The 26,457-nt window shown below is 41.2% G+C and overlaps 2 protein-coding genes across 3 annotated transcripts in view; one reads left to right on the top strand and one right to left on the bottom strand.

Annotated features, from left to right (window-relative positions):
• Positions 1–3,202, top strand: part of LOC100136795 (adenosine deaminase) — a 34,460-nt gene extending 31,258 nt beyond the window's left edge. The window contains exons 8-11 of the mRNA XM_021566004.2: positions 638–739; positions 1,645–1,712; positions 1,875–2,004; positions 2,163–3,202. Coding sequence (XP_021421679.2) covers positions 638–739; positions 1,645–1,712; positions 1,875–2,004; positions 2,163–2,282 — 420 coding nt within the window. The 3' untranslated portion in view covers positions 2,283–3,202. The remainder of the gene's footprint in view (positions 1–637; positions 740–1,644; positions 1,713–1,874; positions 2,005–2,162) is intronic.
• Positions 3,203–6,570: 3,368 nt separating this feature from the next.
• LOC110492034 (cAMP-dependent protein kinase inhibitor gamma) lies at positions 6,571–26,127 on the bottom strand. Of its 2 annotated transcripts, XM_021566000.2 has the most exons (5): positions 25,723–25,941; positions 18,955–19,114; positions 9,248–9,311; positions 7,657–7,841; positions 6,571–7,223 (listed from the first exon to the last, which is right to left on the bottom strand). In XM_021566000.2, the coding sequence occupies exons 2-5, from the start codon at positions 19,094–19,096 to the stop codon at positions 7,141–7,143; spliced, it is 474 nt and encodes a 157-aa protein (XP_021421675.2). In that variant the 5' UTR covers positions 19,097–19,114; positions 25,723–25,941; the 3' UTR covers positions 6,571–7,140. The 2 variants fall into 2 exon arrangements, with proteins under 2 accessions (XP_021421675.2, XP_021421677.1); XM_021566002.2 differs by lacking the exon at positions 18,955–19,114 and having other exon boundaries at positions 25,723–26,127.
• Between the last annotated feature and the right edge of the window lie 330 nt (positions 26,128–26,457).

Raw genomic sequence — 26,457 nt, 5'->3', positions numbered from 1 at the left:
AATGACATCAAAAACAACAAATAAAAAATCGCGATTTAATCCATTTTAATTTTAGGCTGTAACACAACGAAATGTGGAACAAGTCAAGGGGTTTGAATCCTTTCTGAAGGCACTGTATCAAACTCAACCATTGATCTTTTCCAGTGATGAAGACATGGATGTCTCCTAGTAGGGTGGGGTATGCAAAAATGGGTCAACTTTAGGCACTTCTATGTTTTGAAATTCAGGTCCAAAAAGTCCCTTTCTCACCACTTCTTCCATGGGCAAACATGTCTGGAAGGAAGGTTTCGTTTAAATCATATGGATTTACCCAACAGCCAGTAGTTCTGTTAACGTGTAAATGAAAACATTTTTACCTGTTTGTGCATAGCCGCGGAAAGTAGGGGTGCTGAGGGTTCTGCAGCACCCATTGATATATCACAATGAAAAAAAAAATATATAGAAAAATAATGATAGAAAAAATATATAATCACAATTTGGGCACTAGGTCTTTATTACTCCCGTATGAGCGGATAGAAATGTCCTTGAGAGCAGAGCGGGGAGAGAAATACCCCTCCCCAGCCCAAAACATCTTTAACGTGATTTCTCTGCCATGCCTTTGAACTGCTTGGTGACCCATATCTGATGTCTTCTTCAGGCTGTGGAGGTCCTGAAAGCAGAGCGAGTAGGACATGGATACAACACACTGAAGGATCAAGTGTTGTACAAACAGCTCCTGGAGCAGAACATGCATTTTGAGGTAAGAATGTGCACGTTACTTTTCACCTGTAATGAAAGTCACATTGAGCTTTGTAGACACAGTATATTACATGATGTATCACTCACTTTATCTCATAAAACAAGCCATACACACTGTGTACAAAACATTAGAAACCTTCCTTAATATTGAGTTGCACCCCCTTTTGCCTCAATTCGTTGGGGCGTGGACTCTACAAGGTGTTGAAAGTGTTCCGTAGGTATGCTGGCCCATGTTGACTCCGATGCTTCCCACAGTTGTCAAGATGTCCTTTGGGTGGGGGACCATTGTTGATACACACAGGAAACTGTTGAGCGTGACAAACCCAGCAGGGTTGCAGTTCTTGACACTCAAACCGGTGCGCCTGACACTTACTACCATACCCTGTTCAAAGGCACTTAAATATTTTGTCTTGTCCATTCACCCTCTGAATGGCACACACACACACACAATTCATGTCTCAATTTTCTCATGGCTTAAACATCCTTCTTTAAACTGTCTCATCTACACTGATTGAAGTGGATTAACAAGTGACATCAATAAGGGATCATAGCCTTCACTTGGATTCACTTGCTCAGTCTGTCATGGAAAGAGCAGTCATGTTCCTAATTGTGTATATCCTGCCATGGAGGCCTGTATGGCAAGCTAGTGCACAGGGACCTCTGGTGGTCACGGAGAGACATCACACATCTCATCCGCTAGCCGTACATCTGACTACGTCCTGATTCACCACTCCTTATTTTAAAGTGTGCACTTCTACACTTTCTGGCATGGATTTAACAATGGTGGAAACTTACACCAATCATATGTTGTTGTTTTTTTTAACCAATGAGTGGGAGTGTGCAAGGGCACACTTCTGGAAAAGGTTGGCGACTATAGGTACATGAAGGAATGCTGTGTGATTTCAGGTGTGTCCCATATCCAGCAGACTGACTGGAGCCTGTCATCCAGACTTCACCGAGCATCCTGTCATCACGTAAACTGTCTTTCACTCCCTATATTATTTGAATGATACGTCTTTGGATCACGTTTTCACCAATTCATGAAGATTGCAGTTACAGGCTCAGCTTGTTTCATTTTCGTTAAGGTTTACTTCATCACCTCGGAATGACGTGTGTGTGTGTGTGTGTGTGTGTAGATTCAGGAAGGATAAGGCCAACTACTCCCTGAACACAGATGACCCTTTGATTTTCAACTCCACCCTGCACTTAGACTACAGCACTGCCCAGGAGTACATGGGTTTCACTGAGGAGGAATTCAAGAGACTGGTACAAAGCAAATTTGAACTCTTATTCCAATTTGGCATTGTGGTTTAATACCGTGAAATACTATCTACCACTGTTGATAATACCATGTGTGTCAAATACTACAGTATACTCACCTTTGGATGGTTGAATGTTTCTCTCTCGCTCACCTTGTTTTCCAGAACATAAACTCGGCTAACTCCAGCTTCTTGCCTGAGAAGGAGAAGAAGGATCTTGTTAACGAGTTGTATGAAGCCTATGGGATGGTGAAGAACACCATGTCTTTTGAAATGAAGCGCTGATCAGATCCGCTTAAATGGCAACACAACAAACCAGGAACCAACCACTTTAAACTCTTACTTCCACTCTGGAATGTCTATGCTCCTATGTGTACATACATTGAACTAGCAATGTGTTATTGTACTGCTGTACATAGCTTAAACGCTCTCATTGCAATGGAGAAAAAAAAATGGTTAATTAGTATTCCATCTAACTGTGGATCCCACTGATAAAGCAGTTGTTTAGCCTATTGTGGAATTGGTGCAGAGATATAAAGATGGTCTTAAATGATTTATTTCAACCTGATGGTAAACAGTACAACGATCTGTTTGGTCTTTCTCAAAGTGAAACTAACAACTTACCTTGCCTCATCAAACAACAAGCACTTTATATGCCTCAGTCAATTCTCAAAGTACTTTTTGCATCCGGTATATATCATATATCATTAATTGAATGTAATAGATATGTACTATCCATTTATGCTTAAAGGTAAGTACTTTTCATCTACTGGTGGTAAAGGAAAGCTATTGTGTACTATATATGAGTTGTGCCTAGATCAAGTGAGATAGGCCAATAGACCGTTTGAATCACCATGCCCACAACTTACTTATTTTTTTAAATGTGGGGATGCATCGGGTTTACCAGCTCTATACCAAATATTTTCTAAACATTTAATGTTGTTGTAGTTATAGTTCGCCACCTAGTGGTCAACTATAACTATCTACTAGCCATCTCATTGTAAGACGGCCTACTAAAGTGGTTTTATAATTTTAAGAATAACTTGTGTAATATGTTTTTCTCTGATTTTATAGCGTAACACATTTGATATATTTTTGCATTTTTACTAATTTGAAAGTAATTCAATGTATTATACATCTCTTCTGTGGAGGACAATGACGTTAAAATACGAGCAATGTCTACAATTAAACACTTTTGCATCAAATGGTATTTTCATTCTTGAAACGTATCAGAATAAAACTACAAGATGGACATCACCGCACTATACACAATGTAGTTCAAATGTAAAACCACATTTCATGGCAACCTCCGTATAGAATGGAGAATCAGCAGGACCCAGGCACTTAGAGAGCTTCCTGGTGAGTAACACTTCACTAAAATGTGCTTCTCCTCCTTTATCGAATAAAGACTTACTGTAAATGGAAGTTCAGGTGCTCCTTCCTATTGGCCGAAATGTAAACATTGGCTGTAAACATTCCAATGCACACAAAGCTGTTTATGGTCATAATTATGAGTGCAAATATTAAACTTCCACCAGTCATGTGTTTCTTTGAAGGGGCTAACGCCATTGTTTAAAAAAAGAAGTAGAGTGGAACACCCTAAATATACACTAAACAAAAATATAAACGCAACATGTAAAGTGGTGTTCCCATGATCCATGAGCTGATTTCTGTACAGCACTTTGAGATATCAGGTGATGTGCGAAGGGCTATATAAATAAATTTGATTTGATATAAAAGAACCCATAAATGTTCCATAATTAAAACATCTCTCTCATTCTGTGCATAAATGTGTTTACATCCCTCTTACTGAGCCTTTTTCCTTTGCCAAGATAATCCCTCCATCTGACAGGTGTGGTATATCAAGAAGCTGATTAAAGAGCATGCTCATAACACTGGTGCACCTTGTGCTGGGGACAATAAAAGGCCACTCAAATTTTGTTTTTGCATTTTGAGGGAGCGTGCAATTGGAATGCAGACTGCAGGAATGTCCACCAGAGCGGTTGCAAGATCATTGAATTTCCATTTCCCTTCGATAAAACTGCTCCGAACGTTGTTTTAGAGAACTTGGCAGTACGTCCAACCAGCCTCACAACCTCAGACAAAGCGTATGGCGTTGTGTGGGCAAGTGGTTTGCTGATGTCAACTTTGTGAACAAAGTGCCCCATGGTGGAGGTGGGGTTATGGTATGGGCAGGCATAAGCTACAGACAATGAACACCATTGCATTTTATCAATGACAATGGGAATGCACAGAGATACCATGATGAGACACGGGGGCCCATTGTCGTACAATTCATCTACTGGCATCACCTCATGTTTCAGCATTATAATGTACTGCCCCATGGCGCAAGGATCTGTACACAATTCCTTGTAGCTGAAAATGTCCCCGTTTTTTTCATGGCCTGCATACCCCCCAGACATTTCACCCATGGGGCATGTTTGGGATGCTGTGGATCGACGTGTACGACAGCGTGTTCCAGCTCCCTCCAATATCAAGCAACTTTGCACAGCCATTGAAGAGTGGGACAACATTCCACAAGTCACAACCTACAGCCTGATCAACTCTATGTGAATGAGATGTATTGCGCTGCATGAGGAAAATGGTGGTCACACCAGATACTGACTGGTTTTCTGATCCACGCCCCTACCATTTATTTTAAAGGTATCTCAAAAACAAATGCATTTCTGTATTCCCAGTCATGTAAAATCCATAGTTTAGGGCCTAATGACAACTTAAATTGGCTGATTTCCTTATATGAACTAACTCATTAAAGTCTTCAATTGTTGTTTATATTTTTGTTCAGTATAATTAGCATAATACAAAAGTCCCCATAAAAATCTGTCAATTTAAGAGAGATGTGGAGACCCCTTCAAATGAGTGGATTCGGCTATTTCAGCCACACCAGTTGCTGAAAGATATATAAAATCGAGCACACAGCCATGCAATCTCACTGCTCAAACATTGGCAATAGAATGGCCTTACTGAAGAGCTCAGTGACTTTCAACATGGCACCGTCATAGGATGCAACCTTCCCATCAAGTCAGTTTGTCAAATTTCTGCCCTGCTAGAGCTGCCTCGGTCAGCTGTAAGTGCTGTTGTTGTGAAGAGGAAACATCTAGGAGCAACAACAGCCTGAAGTGGTACCCCACACAAGCTCACAGATCAGAATCTCCGAAGGCTGAATTGCTTAGCGTGTAAAAAATCTTCTGTCCTCAGTTGCAACACTTACTACGGAGTTCCAAACTGCCGCTGGAAGCAATGTCAACACAATAACTTTTCGTTGGGAGCTCCATGAAATGGGTTTCCATGGCCGAGCAGCCGCACCCAAGCCTAAGATCCTCATGCGCAATGCCAAACGTCGGCTGCAGTGGTGTAAAGCTTGCCGCCATTGGACTCTGGAGCAGTAGGAAACTCAATCTCTGGAGTGATGAATCACGCTTCACCATCTGTCCGACAGAGAAATCTGGGTTTGGCGGATGCCAGGAGAACGCTACCTGCTCCAATGCATAGTGCCAACTGTAAAGTTAGGTGTAGGAGGAATAATGGCCTGGGGCTTTTTCATGGTTCAGTGAAGGGAAATTTTAATGCTACAGCATTCTGTGGTAAAAGTTTGGGGATGGCAATTTCCTGTTTCAGCATGACAATTTCCCCGTGCACAACAAGGTTCTTACAGAAATGCTTTGTCGAGATCGGTGTTGAAGAACTTGACTGGCCTGCACAGGGGCCTGACCTCAACCCCATCGAACACCTTTGGGATGAATTGGAAGGCCGACTGCGAGCCAGGCTTAATCGCCCAACTTCAGTAATGCTCATGGCTGAGTGGAAGCAAGTCCTCACAGCAATTTTCCAACATCTAGTGGAAAGCCTCCCCAGAAGAGTGGCGACTGTTATAGCGGCAAATGGGGGGGGGGACCAGATGTTCGAGGAGTAGTTGTCCACATACTTTTGGTCATGTAGTACATCTGTTTTTTTTTTGCATTGGATGTCTCTCAATCCACCGCATCCGCCGATGTCACACTTCTGCATCTGGGGTGAAAGGTGACAGAGCTGCAAAACTATTATGACCCTTCTATGGAAAGATGAGACTCATGAACAAGATGGGGTTCTCCGTTTTGCTCTACGACCCCCACAAGCGTATTGGGACTCGTCTGAATTCAGTACAGCTGATCTGCCAACTTCTGTCTGTAGCGTCCGAACTGTTTGGGCTACACACCAATATGACCCCTCTGTGAAAAGGTGAGACTCTCACGAACATGTCGGTTGTTTTGTTCTAGGATGCACACAAGACTTGTCTGAAGGTCCCTAAGTACCAGTTGAAAAAAATGAATGGAAGTATATATGGAGACTGTTTAGTGCCCAAAATAAGGGGTTAAATACAATGTAAAAATTATATTTTAAAATATATATTTCATCTCTCTCAGATATAGGATAGGCACTTCAGTCCCCCCCAAAAAAATCTAAAGGAAGTTTGTTCTGTTGTTCCTTGTAGTGAATCTGTAATTCAATGAGTTTGTATGGGCTATTAGCAGTAAAGACAAATTACATTTTTTTTTGTTAAAACAATTCCATATAGCCTAGCACTTACACATTTTATTGCACAAAGAAATTCCAATTACAAAGATATCAGAGAACCATTTGAAATAAATATGACCTCCATTACAGTACATTGTAATTGCAACTTCATGTGTTCTTGTAAAAGAAAGGGTAAACTAAGAAACATGTTTAACTGGGCCACAAACGTACACATAACAAAAGGAGTAACAAATGATTATAGATTCTGTATAGCTCTTCTTCTTGATGGGAGTTAGGTCCAAAGTTCTGTGCTTTCTCATAGTGATATGAGAACATTTCCTTTACCACTGTATTCCAGCAGCAACTATAGGCCAGGATCAGATGTAGTCCTACTTGTCAACTGTCAAGTTCTGTCAACTCCATTTCCCACAATGCCAATTGATAAAGGAGAGGAAGTATCATGCAACTGGACCAGCAAAGCTCCATCAGAGCTACACAGTGAGAGATTATGTCATTGCTGTTGAGGAGTAGGATTCAGGCAGGCAGGACAACCAGTAGATTTCCCTCTCTCCGTGTCTCCTGCTGTCCCTTCCTGTCTGTGTCCCTCTCTCCTCTCCTGTGAGGTGGTTTACGATGGGCCCTTGACTCCCTGGGCCTCTTGGCTGGTTGACCCTTCACCCTCAGGGGCTGGTGATGCACCAGTCTCTCCTTCTGAAAGACAGAGGAAACATGGTCCATTAAAAAAAAACAGCAACCACAAAGGATATTTTTCCACATAAACTGTTTCATATGGCGCAAGTGAACAGCAAATAAGGTATCGTTTAAAAAATAATAATACATGTGCAAAATTCTAAAACACTTTTTGTCATTATGGGGTATTGCAATTTTAGAATAAGGCTGTAACGTCACAAAATGTGGAAAAGGGGACGAGGTCTGAATACTTTCCGAATGCACCCTATAAGTCTAATATCTATGTTCATGTTTTACAGGTATGTCAATTGTAAAGTATTTTTGTCTAATGTATTTTTCATTATATGTTGGACCCCAGGAAGACTAGCTGTCGCCATTGGCGTCGGCTAACGGGGATCCTAATAAAATCATAAACCATAAAGACACCTCCTGGTTATATAGCATATACGCTCACCTGCAGCCTTCAGGTCCATCCCTTCCATGCCTTTGGTTAATTCACTGGTGCTGGCTGCTGCCCCCTGTCCCTGGATGTCAGGTACTGCGTTCCTGCGGCCTGTACGATCACAATTGATGAAGTCAGAGTACGACGTTGTTGTCTCCACATCCATCATCTGTCCATGACCAGAAACCTCATTACACCTGCAGAGAGAGGGATGGATAAAGTGGGAATGAGAGAGAGAACACAGATGATGCAAAGGACATCAATACACACTTGGGCTTTTCAAAGTCCTACTACCGTGCCAAACACAGTAGTAGCCTGGTTATGCATCCACCATAGCAGCTGGAACTGTGTAAAAACGGAAAATAAACAGTTTGGTTCTGGTTGACACACTAGTCTGAGGGGTATGACTCTGTCAATGTTGAGCCATACAGGTCTGTGCCATTCTGTAGCAACAGTGAAGGAGTTCATTATTGCCATTTGTATTTCTGCACAGGGGCTAATGGAGCTGGTGTCAGTGTTAACTCACCAACCTAATTACAAAAACAAAAAAAACAGGAGCGCTGATCTGAGACTCAAACCTTCAAGCCCATCACTCACTTCGGCCGTCTAAAAACTACTCACACAAACAATGCAAGCTTGCAGGAAGTTCCTCTTTATAGGAAATAAGGAGCTTTTATTGAAGTAAAAACACGAGAAGTGATCAATATGAACCAAAGTGTCTGACTGTGCTTATAAAGCCATTCAAAAAGGGCGGAGGTCGGCCGGGGGAGAGAAAAAAAGAAAATAATGAGTTCAAGTAAAGAGCGTATTGAGCTCAGCTATCGATTCCTCCCTGCTCTGTCTTTTTCTTCTTAGCCCATATTAAATTGGGTCATGGATCCTGCCAGGGACTACAACACTGTACAACTGGTGGTTCCTAGGAGAAAAGGAGGGTGGAGGAGAAAAATAAGCTGCTCCAGAAAGAAAAGACAATCATCTACTTTTCGAAGTAAGGGCCTTTCCTCTGGAAAAGAGATGGAGACTGAATCTATGAGCTGGTTAAACCAGACTGAACGCTGCACTCACCATTTTGAAACAACTGTGACATGTAGCAAAAAAAATGTGGACTCCAAGCTATGAATTTGTTGGCCCGGTGTGTCGGACAATGACAGGCAGCCGGACGAGTGGACCTTTCCTACTCCCACACTTCCCTCCTCCTCCAACCACCATTAAGAATCAGCCATGGTTGGCCTATGGTCAAGAGCCTTGTAGTGACACTCAAAACAGCATTACAAAGAGTTGATAAGAGAGCTGAATGTCAATCTCGAGCATAACAAAGTTCTACATAGTTTGATAGTCAAGGTCAGGTCGCCACAAATAAGCAACTTTGCCTGCCAAAAAACAACAACGTGTCAACGGATTCAACAAAACATTGAACCCTGAAGAATTCCTGGAGAAAAACTAAGTTGGCAGCAACAGCCTTCTCTCCTTCCATTTTAGCAGTGACACAGTAACCCTGGGTCGGGTGGTTGTCAAACACTCCACTCACATTCCTTTAGTATCACTCAGAGGAACTCATTCAGAACGGCTTCCTCTCTACAGATATTATAAATATTATAATTACCCAGTGTCCGTCGGTATGGGGCAAGGGCAGCTGTGTCTGTGCTGCTTGAAAAAAGAGGAATGAGCTGCAGGGGAGAGAGAGAGAGCCGCATAGAATTAGATTACTAGAACAGACATTTGCATTCAAGTCAACACTCTGTGATGGGTGGACCGGTGACCTTATTAGTCAAATTGTCATGGTCTGAAAGGTTTTATCCGTCCTCCCCTCCAGGAGAGGACAGCACCCCAGGAAATGTCACTGAGTGTAGGGCTTCCCTGGGCTGATCCAGAGCACTCATCATCCACCCATCAGCTAGTACCATGACCATGCTTCTCACAAAAAACATCCAAAAATAAAACTAAATACCTCCTCTAATCTATTTTCTCTGCAGACAGAAATTGTGTTTAAAATGTACCTTAGATCAACATTAGAAAACTTGCTAATGCAGCACTTTCTCGGTGAAAGATGTTCCGTTGTTGTCTGCCTCACAACAGCATTTGGGACCTTTATCTAATTGCCATTTTTGTGGTCTCATGAGGACTTACCCACACATGCTGCTTTTCAGCCTCACACACACACGATCATTAACAAGCTGGTTTCCATGGAGGGATGTTCTGATGTTCTGCCCTTTAGCACGTTTACTCTGCTCTGTTCCAACGCTGCTGTGGAGGCTTAAGAAGGCTGCAGCATCTCATTGAAAATACTGTGTGTGTGTGTGTGTGTGTGTGTGCGCATAATCTACATAGAGTATACATAGACGTGTTATTATAATGCATGGCACTGTCTGCTTGAGGCAAGCAGTTTGTTACTGTAACCAAGTTCTACCTCAGTTCGCCACTTCACTTTTACTGTAGTCTATGGCTTAACCGTTTGTTTTCCCAGTGCCACAGTTTAAAAGTCACAATGGTAACTCAATACATTAGCCTAAAGGGCTCTCTTTATGTCCTGAAAGGGTAGAGCAGGGGAGGAGAGGAAACTGTACCCAGCTGCAGCTTTTAACATTACCAGAGGTCAAATGTGTGCTTTCAGCCCAGACAAAAGACCTTAACTCTCTACGGGAAACGAATACTGTAGAGTGCAGTACAGTCAGTGTGATCTGTTAGTTTAGCTCAGTGCTCGCTCTACTGCAAGACACTAATGTGTGTTTACAATGTTCTGTGAATCTCTGAGGAAGCTATGATTCTCGGAACAAGAGGCGGAGCTTTCATTGGCTCCATTTACAATACATCACTAGTTGAATTTGTGAGAGGGGGAGAGAGCAACCTGGAATCAGGGGTAGATGTAACATAGTAAACGTAAAGCCGAGAGACTAATTGGTACATGTTACATTTTGCATGGCATATATTAATTTGTGGATGTTCATTTCGTATGGTATTTGTTACGAATTGCAATGTGTACAATATGTTACAAAACTTGCTAAACGTATGATATGTTACGAATTCCAATTTGTTGTGGCTAAAGCTGTTAGCTAGGTGGCAAACATTAGCTGGGTTAGGGGTTAAGATTAGGAGTTAGGTAAAAGGGTTAAGGTTACGGGAAGAGTTAGCTAACACGCTAAGTAGTTGCGACATAACTAAAAAAGTAAGATGAAGTTGTTGCAAAGTTGCTAATTAGACAAAATGCTAAAGTTGTTTGTGATGAGATTTGAACACGCAATGTTTGGGTTGCTAGATGTTGGCGTTATACGGCCAACCAACCGTACTTTCGTTTTGGCCTTAAGTAACCTTAGTCGAATCCCCGAGCTGACAAGGCCAAAATCTATCATTCTGCACCTGAGAAAAGCAGTTAACCCACTGTTCCCCGGGCGCCGTGGATGTCGATCAAGGCAGCCCCCTGCACCTCTCTGATTCAAAGGGGTTCGGTTAAATGCAAGACACATTTCAGTTGAAGGCATTCAGTTGTACAACTGACTAGGTATCCCCCTTTCCCTTACCAAACGTAACATACAGTCTGAGTGTCCTGGGTTTACGTTTACTATGCTACGTCTTTGAAACCAGGCTGGAGCGAGAGAAGGCTCTTGATTGAATGAAGGGCTTTGTTTACAGTATATGAACATCACCGACAAGACAACATGATGTAATAGGACCACCACCACACACATGCACCAATAATCATCAACAAATTAAATTAAATTGTATTGGTCACATACACATATTTAGCCGATGTTATTGTAGCCTGTGAGATCAGCCAGGGAACCGAATGGATATGAGTCAGCAGAATGGCCATAGTGCTTTCACTGGCCATTAGGGAGAGATGCTGGTCCAATCACACCGGAGCCTTTTAAGCCTGATCACTGTAATAAACTCTACATTACCTGCAATAACCTGCACAAAGAAAAGCCGCCTCGCTGTCTTCTAAACCCCATTAGGGCAGTCTCCTGCCCAATTTCAAGTCCGTCAACTATTTCACTGCATTTATTGAGTAGAGGGGAGAAGGCCTAGGCTACACATGACTTAATCCAACTCTCTCATAGCAACAAGCTAATCTTCTGTGACTATTCTTAGCTCCTGCCTGGTTCCTTTGGGGATCTGTTCATTATATTTAAGCAGGAGTAAAGGAGAAAAAATAAATTAAGGTGTAATTATTATAGGCTAAACATGTTAGCTAGACTATAACAATGATCAAAACAAGAGCCCTTCCCTTTTAAATAGCAGAACAAAGGGTATGATTTGCTGATATTGGGATGAGAAACCATAGGAAACCATGTGCAACAGGCTGAGTAGGACACTCAACTTCCCTAATATTCCTGTTAAAACAGGAATGCCAAGTCCAGCCAAACACCAAAAAGCCTTTATAATCAAACCACATTCATTCAGAATTTTCAGACAGAAAAAGATAAAGTTCTACAATTTACCAAAAATAATCTGAAAAAAAAAATAATAATTTTGTTTTTGAATTTTACCCGTACGGGCTCGGGAGAGACGAAGGTTGAAAGTCATGCGTCCTCCAATACACAACCCAACCAAGCCGCACTGCTTCGTAACACAGCGCGCATCCAACCGCCAGCCGCACCAATGTGTCGGAGGAAACACTGTGCACCCGGCAACCTTGGTTAGCGTGCACTCCGCCCGGCCCGCCACAGGAGTCGCTGGTGCGTGATGAGACAAGGATATCCCTACCGGCCAAGCCCTCCCTAACCCGGACGACGCTAGGCCAATTGTGCCTCGCCCCACGGACCTCCCGGTCGCGGCCGGTTACGACAGAGCCTGGGCGCGAACCCAGAGTCTCTGGTGGCACAGCTGGCGCTGCAGTACAGCGCCCTTAACCACTGCACCACAAACTCCAGTTTTAGAACTCCAAACTCAGTGTGTGTAAAGCAGACAGCAGTCCATCGAGGCTCTCTCCTTCCCCTCCTCGGAGCCAGGGCTTCACCGATACACTGGGAGTCTGGGTGCTGGCCGTTCTCATTCTGTCAGCAGCTACTGCCTGCCTGTGTTGACTACCAGCCCATTCCACAACACTGAGTTGTATTTCCTCCAGCAACAGGGTTAGCATTGTTGTTCTACACAGCGCTTCCGTTTCTTAAATAAATAAAATTAATAAAACAGTGTCTATTGAAAACTGGTGGCGAGTATTTGCTCTGTATATCCTTCCTCTTTTTATGAGACCGCCGGACTTTGGTGCGAGTACTTAATTTCCCCTGGTAGTAGTGAGAAGTATAAAAGTTAAATCAGAAAGATAGCCTGGTGTGAGTTGAGGGAGAACTTGCAGCAGTTTGCATTTGTGAAGTAACAAATTCCCTGACTGACACAGGGAGGCTTAGGCTCCAACATCTTTGCCAAGTTTAATTTAGAAGAGTAACTAAGGGTTTTTTCAGAACCTCACAACTGCAGTTGCCCTCATTGCTCCCTGTGGCGCACTATGTAAATCCCTATGTAAATCTAGCCAAATCGTTCCCATAGCTACAGATCTAGCCTATCATTAAGGGATAATACACTACTTAATGCAATCTGTTTTCTCCCTCTTTTGATGCTGAAGAAACCATGTTGATTGGCAATATCCAATTAGCATTTCTTGAACGATCATTTGGATCATTGTGTGTTGGCAATAAGTGGTGGGGTGAGCTGAGCAGTGCTCTGAGGGAGTAACAGTGACAAGGAGACCCAGGGGATGTGGAGTCCTAGTGGGCAGCCTGGTTCGTGTTCAGTAGCGCACGCTGTAGCAAAACATTTTGCAACAGTAAACAAAATCTTTGATCTTATTGGACAAGTTCAGCTGGTAATTTACTGTTTCAAAGGGACTGTTTCAAACAACACAACCATTCTGCTTTAGGACCTTCAGCTGGAGGATGACATCACTGGGGCTTCACCCGTCGTCCCTCACATGACTCACCACATCTCAGGAAGTCCTTCATAACTTCCACATATTCTCAAGGCGCCTAATCAACTAACACAGCTTCCCTGAAAAACTTGCTGCTCCCAGGCCCACTGAATAAAAATCAACATCATCTACTGTAACACACCAATGGCAGGCCTGACATGGAAACTCATACATTAATTAACATCTAAACAGCCTTTTGAATCTTTTAAAATCCTAGTAGGCCAAAGATCCTGAGGACGTCAAACTAACACAAAGTTTAATATTCATCTTGCTTCATAGGTTCTTCAAGGCATTTCAGAATCCTCCTCGATGCCCAAAACCAGAAGGCAAAGATAAGGTCATGAACAAGAATAAAATAGTCTCACAATACAGGTAGAATACATTCTTTACAGTAGGCCATTCTGTTCTCTATGTTGGCCTAGTTCCGTGTGTTACAGGCTACCGAAAGCTAGGTCAATATCAGTGCCTGTGGACCACGGGCTTAATGCATTATAACAATGTAGGGCCCGTGGAGATACATAATGGTTGGTCTTCTCACACTGCAACCACACCACATGACCACAATGGAATAAAGTGACTTCCATCTTGAGGGCAAAGCAGCACAAAAGCAGAAAGTGTATAGTGCCTCTGGTGAATGAATGTCATCCATGAGTGGAAATAGAGAGGAGAAAGGAGCTGTACAATTAAATAAGCTTTTCTATTCTCTTCTCCAGAATACATTAGAGGGATACGTGTGTAGGTCACCCTATAACCCTTCTCCACCCTGTCAGCCAGACACGTCAGATCAGAGAGCAACAGTAATGGCGTATTTGTGTAGGCACTAACCGAGGCTAACTCCACCCTGGCTCAGTGTCCAAAGCCTATGGGGAAATTAATGGATGTTTTGGTTAAATGACTAAAATAAAGCCTGTGGTAAACACAGGCTTAGGAGATCTTATAAGTTTAGTTCTATAAAATAATCTTTATCGGCTAATGTCAGCTAAACAATTAAAACGCTAACGATGTGCTAACATTTAAACAATAAAACTATAATTCTGGTTGCATGCCTTTCACGTCTAGCTAACAGGCGTCGCTTGCCTTATCAGACGGACCCAATGTCTCGTCTGGACAACATCGTTCAGGAAGCGATAAAACGAGCACCTTCCCCCTGAAGAGATATGGTTGCAGCCTGGAGTAAATCAACATACTATCCTTGCGTTTTCGTTCAAGCTGGTAAGCAGAAAGCTAACTAAACTAACTAGCTTTTTGTCAGACTAGTGTAGCGTAGACTAGTTTGTGTGGTCCGCGTTGTAACGTGAAAAATGACGCTACTAATGTTGTAGTTCCATATCTTTGGCCGTTAGCGACTAATTAGTAAATAGCTTGAGCACATAAAGGCTTCATAATTCATAAAAAGTTCATGTTAACTGACTGATATCTCATAGAACAAAACATACAAGATCTTCTAAGCCTGTGTTAACCTCAGACCTTATTTTCGGCGTATATCCCAAAACACTATTCTTTTCCCCATTAATTTCCCCCACAGGAATAGCCAACGAACCAGAGGTAGAAAATACAAATGTACTTCAGTTATTTTAGGACTACAAGCTGGCGAGCTCTATAAGTGTACTGTAGCAACATGGCCTGCCAGACCTATACAGCAAGGGGCTTCCCCAGTCCGTGTGTGCGTGTGGAGGACAGCCACAAATCACAGCTGAGGCTGAGTCAGAAGCAGGTGTTAACAGCTTTAGAGGAAAACTGCTGATGTTAACAGTCCAAAGAACTCACTCATCTCTGGACGTCATAGAAAAGCCGCATACATATCGGAACTGGTCTCCCCCCCCCATGCTGCTAAATCACCATCGATTTACCATCGTAAATCAAAATGTTTAATGGGGATTAAAACATTTTTTTATGTCCTTTTGAGACAGACTGGTTGGATAAGCAAAGGCACAAACACTTACACTCTCCTCTTTTCTGGTGCAGAATGAGTTTATAGGAAAAAGCTAACGAGTCAGGACACCCATATGGTGAGGCACAGGGGTGCTTCTGAAATGGCAATCTATTTCACATACGGCTCTGGTCAAAAGTAGTGCACTATAATGGGAAATAGTGTGCCATTTTGGATGTGATCAGAAACTCACTGGAGAAGATAATGTTTCTGATATGAAAGAGAAAAAAGCTCTGAAGTTCTCCTGAAGAAATGTTCCTAAAACAACAGTGACTAAAACAACCGTGACAGAAAGTACAATTTGTGCTGCTTTTCTTTAGAGTAAATGTCATCGTGCTATCTTTCTAAGCCTGCTAAACAAACACAGATCTGTTTCCGCCAAATGAAATATGATATGGCCTACCTAACAATGCTGAACATGTGCAAGAGTAAAGTTGAGTATGACATGTTTTTTTTTTTTACAAACATTTACCAATAATCCCCGTTTGTTACTTTAAGCTGAATGCACATGTATAGGTGTCAAGCAGAGCCCGGGTTTCCACGACAACAATTTTAGGAGTGTTTTAATGACGCATCTTCCCTTCAACAGCAGAAACCACTTTGTTACTAATTATTTTTCACTAGTCTTGTTCAACTAAAAATGTCTCATCTCAACTTTTTAAGTCACTCAAACAAAACGATTTTGAGGTACATTTATACAATATTTTGTCATAGGTGGATATATATAATCTAATAAATTAGATCATAAACATTTTTATATATAAAAAAAATTATCTGACCATGTGGATTATTTATCTTTATTTATATATCAGTATGGGAGCTTAAAATAAATAATCCACATGGTCAGAGAAAAAAATGTAATCTATATATATATATATATAAAAAAAACATTGTTCAGTGGGGCAAAATGCCCCCAGGGCAATCAACACAAGTCAAATGGTACATATATTAGCATTTTCCAAATCATGTCCAAATCATCTAAGTAACATTGAGCTACACAATCAACAGATATTTTAGGATGATTTGGACAAAAACAATGTCAAACTATATTAATAGTGACATGTGCAATTTTTTTCCTGTCAGACAACAGACATTTCCCTTAAGGGGGACAGTTTTCCCCAAGTTACCTTACTGATAGGACAGAAAGAAAAGGGAGTGCTGCTCTCTGATCAGCTTTCTCTATTCAAAACTTACCTTAACATTATAATTCTTTCACAATACTAATGACGGATCAGCTCCTAGAGAGATATTGCCACCTTCGGCTGCAAATATTGAGGTGGCTTATTTTAATGCTTACTCAATAAAAATGCACAAAATCCCCGATTTGGCACATCATTGCGCACGTTAGGCTACACACACCATGAAAAATATAGAGACAAATTACAGACAGTAGCCTACAAGCAGCAACATAGTGATTGAACATGAAATATATCTCAATATGATTGAAAAAGGCCAATACCGTTTATTTTAATGCAGTCATATCGGATTTCATTTGAAGCTTCTCTTTAAATGGCTCTTGTTTATATAAATTGCAAAGACATTGGCAACTGTGTGTTTGTAGTCAACTTCGTTCTAAAGTTAGAGGTCACAGAGAGAAGGCTAAATGTGATTCTATGTTTAGCAGAGATCTTCTGTGTATGAAGTGATGCGGGGGGGGGGGGGGGGGGGGGGGGGGCAAATAAGCATCTAATGACGCACAGCTGTTCTATGAGTGGCCTGAGGCAGGCGTAAGATTACGAGTATTTTCAAGTGAAACGATAAAGGGAAATTTAAAAAAATGGTCAACTTCATATTCATAATTTCCAGCACTACCTGAATATCAACATACTGCATGTGAAAATGACACATCTATGTTTTGTAGTGCAATTAGTATGCAATTAACAGGCGATACCTACTCATAATTGGTTAAAATTACAGGATGCACACCGATGTCATTGGAAACTCTTATCGTCTATATTTTTTACTACAAAACATAGGAACGCTCCATTTTCACATATGTTGATGTCGGGGTGATGCTGGAGATGAATTTGAAACACTGACATTTCCCTTTAATACCGATGATTTTGGGAAACAGCTGAGATTTAATGATGCTCCTACGAAAGGTTCTAACGGTCAACTTACATGCTGACCACACCACTCGCGTTGCAAAATAAAATGCACACATACATATTATTTAATCATTGCACCCACACTGCTCACGAGCGTCTGCATGGCCAGGCACTAAAATAGAATTTGCTTCTATTTGTGACGCTCAACACGCTGAAAGTCCAGCCTCTCCCATCTCCTCATTGGTTGTTAGTTGCACATACACACGTGGGTAATTGAAAGATGAACTGAGGTTTCCGAATGGCGCAGCAGTCTAAGGCACTGCATCTTAGTGCTAGAGACTTCACTACAGACACCCTGGTTTGAATCCAGGCTGTATCATAACCGGCCGTGATTGGGAGTCCAATAGGGCGGCGCACAATTGGCCCCGCATCATTCGGGTTTGGCCGGTGTAGGCCGTCATTGTAAATAAGAAATTCTTCTTAACTGACTTGCCTAGTTAAATAAAGGTAAAAAAAAAAACTGAGGTCCACACTCCAGTCAGTTGTGGTAACACACGAAAGTTGGTGGCCAACCGCCATATACAGTTCAAAATATGAAGAAGCCTGAAGGAAGGAGAGACGACTGGAAGCCGTTTTATCTGTGGATTAATTGTCGGAGTAGAGGACCTTGTGCATTTTAGGTAAAATAACAACCCAATGTTTATATCCCAGGACAAATGAGCTAGCTACAGCAAGCTAGCTAGCTAAATTGCCATACATGCTTAATACTTTTCAACCCGTCCCCAAATTAATATAATTGGTTCAGAGTTTGTTTTGATATTTCAACCCGTATGTCCTGATCGCGTCCGGTGTGGGTGGACAAAATCAAATTGCGCGCGATGGCGCACACGGTCTGGTCAGCATGTTAGCCTTAAGATGTTTTTTGGGGGGGAAACCGAACACAGGCGACATTGCAAAGACGAGACAAGCAGATAACTCTGAGAAGGAGTCAAGAGAGTGGGAATATTTAGACGTCTCTTTAGCTCTGTTCACTATCACGGTGGTAGAAAGGGATCATGGTGACAGACTAAGTATATTTCTGCTCTCATATTTAACATACAACTCTAGCAGAGTTGTTTATGGACTGGCTTCTCCAAACCACCCCGTCAGACTTAAAAAGTAAAAAGAGGATGGGACTGAACAGGACCACCATGCTTTACTTCTTAGAATAAACAAGAGGGGAGAGGAAAGAATGCATGTTTATTATTGTGGTTGTGGCCAAATAAGGCAATCTGTTATTGGATCATACTGGAAAACACCCTGTTATGCATGTATGTGTATAGCGACTGAACTGGTATCTACACAAAACAACTAGTAGGTTGCAGCTTTTTTCAACACCTGTTTCAGTAAAGGTCCTCCCCAACCAAACTGAACACATCTCAATCACTTACCAGGGCTAAAACATATCCACAGCTGCACCAGGTCTCGCAGCCGCAGCCTTGTCCTCTCCAACAAATCTACCAGGATGTGGATGTCCAGTGATTCGATTTTGCTTTGTACAGAATGAGGAGGGTGGAAGTGAAGGCACAACATTCCCCGTAAGCAGCAAGCCTTGAAAAACAGCAAACTTGGGTAATCATTATGGTTTGTTAGAAGTAATCAAACCAGCTCTTCACTATAATAACTACTAATGTAGTACATGAAGATTATTGAGAAATGTAATCTTAGTTGCTAGTTATTTACTCAGGTTACCCAGTCATGTTAATGATTTTTTTAAAGTCAATCATTAGCATTATTCTAAGAGGGCCTCAATCATACCCACTTAGAACTAACTAACCAACCCTTTACATGTTCTTAATGACTAAGCCTACGTAGTTATTTTGCTAAACCAATTAGCATCTAGACTTCCTGAAAAAGTTTGAAAACACAAAGTGATGTGTAATATGAAAATCATGACTCAACTTAACTAAAGTAATGCCACGATTAAGTTAGAGACTTAAGAAGCAGCAAACAAGCACATTCGGACAAATCTTAAGTCTGGTCTACAGACGAGGTGTGTGTGTGTACGCGTATATATGATGTCTTTGTGCAGTAAAATACATTTAACTTCCTGCCAGTCATTTGGTCATGAGAAAGTGAAGGAGCTAAAAACTGACACACAACCAAATGTCCTCCAGCCTGGTCTAACTACAGAGCATATGCTCTACAAGTCCATCACATTTTCAGAGAGGGCTCACAAGTAATTTTGAAGGTAAAATAAATTATGAGCACCACAAACATAGTGAATGGAAAAATGGATTCAAAGAGAACTCTGCTGGTGATTTGCTGAATGTACACTACTAAAAGGAGGGCTGTGATTGGTTAATGACATACACTACCAGTCAAAAGTTTTAGAACACCTACTCATTCAAGGGTTTTTCTTTATTTTTACTATTTCCTACATTGTAGAATAATAGTGAAGACATCAAAACTATGAAATAACATATGGAATCAAGTAGAAACCAAAAGAAAAAAGTGTTAAATCAAAATATATTTGAGATTCTTCAAATAGCCACCCTTTGCCTTGATGACTGCTTTCCACACTCTTGGTATTCTCTCAACCAGCTTCATGAGGTAGTCTTTCTGGAATGCATTTCAATTAACAGGTCGGCCTTGTTAAAAGTTAATTTGTGGAATTTATTTCCTTCTTAATGCGTTTGAGCCAATCGGTTGTGTTGTGACTAGAGGTCGACCGATTATGATTTTTCAACGCCAATACCGATTATTGGAGGACCAAAAAAAGCTGATACCGATTAAATCGGACGATTTGTATTTATTTTATATTTGTAATAATGACAATTACAACAATACTGAATGACCACTTATTTGAACTTAACATAATATATCAATAAAATAAGTTTAGCCTCAAATAAATAATGAAACATGTTCAATTTTGTTTAAATAATGCATAAACAAAGTGTTGGAGAAGAAAGTAAAAGTGCAATATGTGCCATGTAAGAAAGCTAACGTTTCAGTTCCTTGCTCAGAACATGAGAACATATGAAAGCTGGTGGTTCCTTTTAACATGAGTCGTCAATATTCCCAGGTAAAAACTTTTAGGTTGTAGTTATTATAGGAATTATAAGACTATTTCTCTCTATACCATTTGTATTTCATTAACCTTTGACTATTGGATGTTCTTATAGGCACTTTAGTATTGCCAGTGTAACAGTATAGCTTCCGTCCCTCTCCTCGCTCCTACCTGGGCTGGAACCAGGAACACATCGACAACAGCCACCCTTGAAGCAGCGTTACCCATGCAGAGCAAGGGGAACAACCACTCCAAGTCTCAGAGCAAGTGATGTTTGAAACGCTATTAGCGCGCACCCCGCTAACTAGCTAGCCATTTCACATCGGTTACTCCAGCCTCATCTCGGGAGTTGATAGGCTTGAAGTCATAAACAGCGCAATGCTTGAAGCACAGCAAAGAGCTGCTGGCAAAACACACAAAAGTGCTGTTTGAATGAATGCTTACGAGCCTGCTGCTGCCTACCATCGCTCAGTCAGACTGCTCTATCAAATCATAGACTTAATTATAACATAATAACACAGAAATACGAGCCTTAGGTCATTAATATGGTCAAATCCGGAAACTATCATCTCGAAAACAAGACGTTTATTCTTTCAGTGAAATACGGAACCGTTCCGTATTTTATCTAACGGGTGGCATCCATAAGTCTAAATATTCCTGTTACATTGCACAACCTTCAATGTTATGTCATAATTCCGTAATATTCTGGCAAATTAGGTGGCCCAAACTGTTGCATATACCCTGACTCTGCATGAAATGAACGCAAGAGAAGTGACACAATTTCACCTTGTTAATATTGCCTGCTAACCTGGATTTATTTTAGCTAAATATGCAGGTTTAAAAAGATATACTTGTGTATTGATTTTAAGAAAGGCATTGATGTTTATGGTTAGGTACACATTGGAGCAACGACAGTCCTTTTTCACGAATACGCACCGGATCGATTATATGCAACGCAGGATACGCTAGATAAACTAGTAATATCATCAACCATGTGTAGTTAACTAGTGATTATGATTGATTGATTGATTGTTTTTTATAAGATACGTTTAATGCTGGCTAACAACTTACCTTGGCTTACTGCATTCGCGTAACAGGCAGGCTCCTCATGGAGTGCAACGAGAGGCAGGTGGTTGTAAGCGTTGGACTAGTTAACTAAGGTTGCAAGATTGGATCCCCGAGCTGACAAGGTAAAAATCTGTCGTTCTGCCCCTGAACAAGGCAGTTAACCCACCGTTCCTAGGCCGCCATTGAAAATAAGAATGTGTTCTTAACTGACTTGCCTAGTTAAATAAAGATTAAATAAAGGTGTAAAAAATAAATAAATAAAAAATAATCTGCCAAATCGGTGTCCAAAAATACAGATTTCAAATTTGTTATGAAAGCTTGAAGTCGACCTCTAGTTGTGACAAGGTGGGGGGGTATACAGAAGATAGCCCTATATGGTAAAAGACCAAGTACATATTATGGCAAGAACAGATCAAATAAGCAAAGAGAAACAAGTCCATCATTACTTTAAGACATGAAGGTCAGTCAATACGGAACATTTTAAGAACTTCGAAAGCTTCTTCAAGTGCAGTTGCAAAAACCATCAATCGCTCTCCTGAGGATCGCCACAGGAATGGAGGAGCCAGAGTTACCTCTGCTGCAAACAATAAGTTCATTAGAGAGTTACCAGCCTCAGAAATTGCAGCCCAAAGAAATGCTTCAGAGTTCAAGTAACAGACATCTCAACATCAACTGTTCAGAGGAGACTGTGTGAGTCAGGCGTTCACGGTAGAATTGCTGCAAAGAAACCACTACTAAAGGACACCAATAAGAAGGAGACTTGCTTGGGCCAAGAAACAAGAACAATGGACGTTAGACCGGTTGAAATTTGTCCTTTGTTCTGGAGTCCAAATTGAAGATTTTTGGTGCCAACCATGTCTTTGTGAGACGCAGTGTGGGTGCTTTGCTGGTGACACTGTCTGTGATTTATTTTGAATTCAAGGCACACCACAGCATTCTGCAGCAATACGCCATCCCAACTGGATTGGGCTTAGTGGGACTATCATTTGTTTTTCAACAGGACAATGACCCAACACACCTCCAGGCTATGTAAGGGCTATTTGTCCAAGAAGGAGAGTGATGGAGTACTGCATCAGATGACCTGGCCTCCACAATCCCCCGACCAACCAAATTGAGATAGTTTGGGATGAGTCGGACCGCAAAGTGGAAAGGAAAAGCAGCCAAGAAGTGCTCAGCATATGTGAGAACTCCTAGAATGTTGGAAAAGCATTCCAGGTGAAGCTAGTTGAGAGAATGCCAAGTGTGCAAAGCTGTCATCAAGGCAAAGGGTGGCTATTTGAAGAATCTCAAATATATTTAGATTTGTTTAACACTTTTTTGGTTACGACATGATTCCATAAGTGTTGTTTCATAGTTTTGATGTCTTCACTAATATTCTACAATGTAGGAAATAGTGAAAATAAAGAAAAACCCTTGAATGAGTAGGTATTCTAAAACTTTTGACCAGTGATGTATGACATATTTTATACATAGAATATCTTTAATAGTACCTGAGAGCCCACTATGGAAATGTAACATGTCTAAAGAGTATTTTGTTCCAAACAATGTCTAAAAAAGGTACTTTTCCGATAGTAATATGAATGTTTAATGTTGAAAAAATGTATGTGAAAATTGTTATTTAAGAATCTGGACATACTCCATATTTGAGAGCACACGATAAGGAGTATAATGACACCAAGATGTTGTCTGTATCATGTACAGTTCACAGATCATAGGGTCTTGCATGTATAGCTCTAAAAGGGTCTAAAATGGCCACTTTCATCATGATTTTCTCAAACACTGTGACACAAATGTAAAAAGTACGTAACACATCCTTCCTCCCAATTAGGTTCCTCTGTGAGAATTGCCAGAACAACCAGAGACACCAAAAATAAGCCTATCCTGGCGTGGGATCGCCCACGTAACCAGATTTACACCAGAGACTAAAATAATGTACTTCCTGAGGGAAGAAAGTGATGGCCACCACACCCAAAACGATAAACAACCATACACAACAACCCAACAAAACACACACACACAGTACTTTACACTCGCCCAGAGTAGGCCTACTCTACAGTGGATTCAATCTGAATTTTTCCTGGCTAATAATGTTATTGTTACCTTGGCAGCTATCAACATACACACAGATATGACATCCATTAGCTGAAGTGGGAGTTGTAAAAGAAAGAAGAGAGTGGTTCTGCTGGTGCTACTGCAGATACACAGTACAGGCTTACAGTACATTAGCATTATTGTTGATCCATGAAGCCTTAACTTCATCTGAAAGATAGAAAATGACTCATGCTTTTCACCCCTGGTCTTAAAGGTGTGTGCAGGCTTTTGTCCAAGTTCATATCATCTGATTCAGCTAATGGTCTTGTTTATCAAGTGATTGTGCTGCTGGCCTTGGAACAAAAACCCTGCTAATACACATGGCATCCCTACAGGACCAAGAGGGAACATTGACCAAAGCAAGAGGGCTATATTTTTCTACCAGAAACATGCAGAGGGTGTATCCACTAGAAACCAAACGAGAAGTGAACTTGTCCACTAAGAAATTATTGTTTTTGGTTACAGTTCGCACTAATTAATACACCCCAGGTCCACTGGGGCCCCCCTTCATCTACTACTGGGTCAATAGGCAACATCTCCATTTACACCAACACACCCAAATGATAATCATGTGTTCATACAGATAACCAGTTACAGCAGTACCTGTTCACAAGAAATCCCCCTGTCAAGGCAAATTGTAAACTGCATATGCAAATGTGATGATCATGATCTTAACAGAGGGTATTTGTTGAGAATGGTTATTTTAAATAGGACTATGTGAAAACACCAATAGCAATCCTCTTTAAAGTGAACTCTTGGGGTAAACAAAAATAATAATAAAATAATAAAAACTCTGTTCTCTTTGCATCGATGCTGCCCTTGCCTTTGAAAGAGGACTCAACTCTTTTCCCAGTTTACTTCACCATTTTGTGGTCTGAGTCCCCTTTGCATTCACTATGTTTAGAAAGGAACCAATATCTTTTTCCAACATTCACTCAATGCAGGACAGGCCATTCCGTCAGAACGTGTTATCGGACAGCTAGATATACCTACTTACATTTTGGAAGCAAATAGATGGCGCTTATTATTTGACCCTGCTGGCCATGTATGAAAGTTTGAACATCTTGAAGAACAATCTGGCCGTAATGCCCATGTACTAAATCTCCACCCGGCACAGCCAGAAGAGGACTGGCCACCCCTCAGAGCCTGGTTCCTCTAGGTTTCTTCCTAGGTTCCTTTACCTTAACCATTTAAACTGTCAACTTCAATGGGGTCCCAGGAATCCCAGATAGCAATTACCTTTATTGTGTACGCTATTTTGTGACTCTCACCAAATATGTTGTCGTCTTCTCACACTATTCAAACCCCACAATCGAATAAACAGTTTATGAAGCTCGCTTAACATATAGCAAACTAATAATCTGAATGTCTTAATGTATCAAAACGACACATATATTTCGTAATTTCTGTGCATCCTTGACAGTCGCTAACCAATATCCCAAAACAGCACACGTTTTTTTCGAAGTTCCTTTGGAATGTTCATACTGCACACAAAACATGACTCGAACTGCACTGACTTCAAACAAATTGGCTGATAGGGGCCAAGTGTGAAAACGCCCATTCTTTTGAAACTGTCATTGTACAGGATCAGTTTATTGGTGCTGAAAGCTGAACTTACTTATGTGTTTACCTGATTATGGTGCGCAATACGCAAAACTGAATCGAATGTTGAAATATTGGACGAGTACATCAATCGCCCAGAATACTGAGAAAATAATAGGCATTGATAGGCTATCTATTTCACCAGACGACAGTACTTTCGGGTCAGATAATATAGCCGCTATAGATAGGAACTCCAATGAGCAAAGAAACAAATAAAACGTCCCTCAAATCCCCAAATGCTGGCCACTTTGACGAACACACGGCCTGCATCAACATAAGAATTGTAGGCTAATTGCTCTTAGTCTAAAAGCACATCGGCCGAGGTCGTGCCGCTACAATCATTTTCACAACAATGTGTTATACTGTAACCAAAATACACATTACTAACCTTGATTCGCAAGCCTTTCTTATCTACTTGTTACAATCGGATCAAACACCAATTAAGTTTCCGGGATCATCTGCAACACGTAGTGTAAATCTTATAAGGACGTTGGTCTGGATTAGTGATAAAAAAGTATCCGAAAGCGGGATGTTTCTCTGGGAACCTCAGGGAAACAATGAGGGAAGGGTACTTCTCAAACAGCTGTTTCCAAAATGGAGTTAGCCACCCCACAGCCAATCAAACACCGTCTTGTGTTTCAGGCGTATTATTGTATTGTGTTCTGTTCTGGGCCCGGTTTCCCGATATCGGTGGAATTTAGGCTTTTAGTGATCTTTCCTACAACGACCGAAAGATGTAGGCAGAGAAAACGGTCGTTGTTGGACCATGTGTCAATACTGACAGGATCGAAATAAATGGAGTGCTGCTCTCAGATTGAAATATTTCCTTAACATATAAAACGTTTAAAATTGATTTAACACACGAATCTTTAGGGGGCATTTTGCCCCATAGACAGGGGCGTTTTGCTCTTATAGTGGCGCAAATAACAACGTAAATTGTCCACTTTTTTCCCTTCAAAATGTTGTTGCCTAAGGATAGCTAGTATGCACATATCTAAATCTTACCAAAATTAGCTTTTTTTTATAGCCTCCTTTTTTCAATTTTCACCTAAATGACATACCCAAATCTAACTGCCTGTAGCTCAGGCCCTGAAGCAAGGATATGCATATTCTTGGTACCATT

The sequence above is a fragment of the Oncorhynchus mykiss genome, chromosome 16 (assembly GCF_013265735.2).
Source record: "Oncorhynchus mykiss isolate Arlee chromosome 16, USDA_OmykA_1.1, whole genome shotgun sequence".
NCBI classification, from domain to species: domain Eukaryota; kingdom Metazoa; phylum Chordata; class Actinopteri; order Salmoniformes; family Salmonidae; genus Oncorhynchus; species Oncorhynchus mykiss.
This window is presented reverse-complemented; position numbering and strand designations above follow the sequence as displayed.

Coding starts and splice junctions, on each gene's coding strand:
- LOC110492034 (XM_021566000.2), bottom strand. CDS start 19,096: ATGTTGTGCCTTCACTTCCACCCTCCTCATTCTGTACAAAGCAAAATC. Junction 9,312..18,954: donor GTGGATATGTTTTAGCCCTG/GTAAGTGATTGA, acceptor TCTCCCCTGCAG/CTCATTCCTCTTTTTTCAAG. Junction 7,842..9,247: donor CCCATACCGACGGACACTGG/GTAATTATAATA, acceptor CTCTCTCTGCAG/GTGTAATGAGGTTTCTGGTC.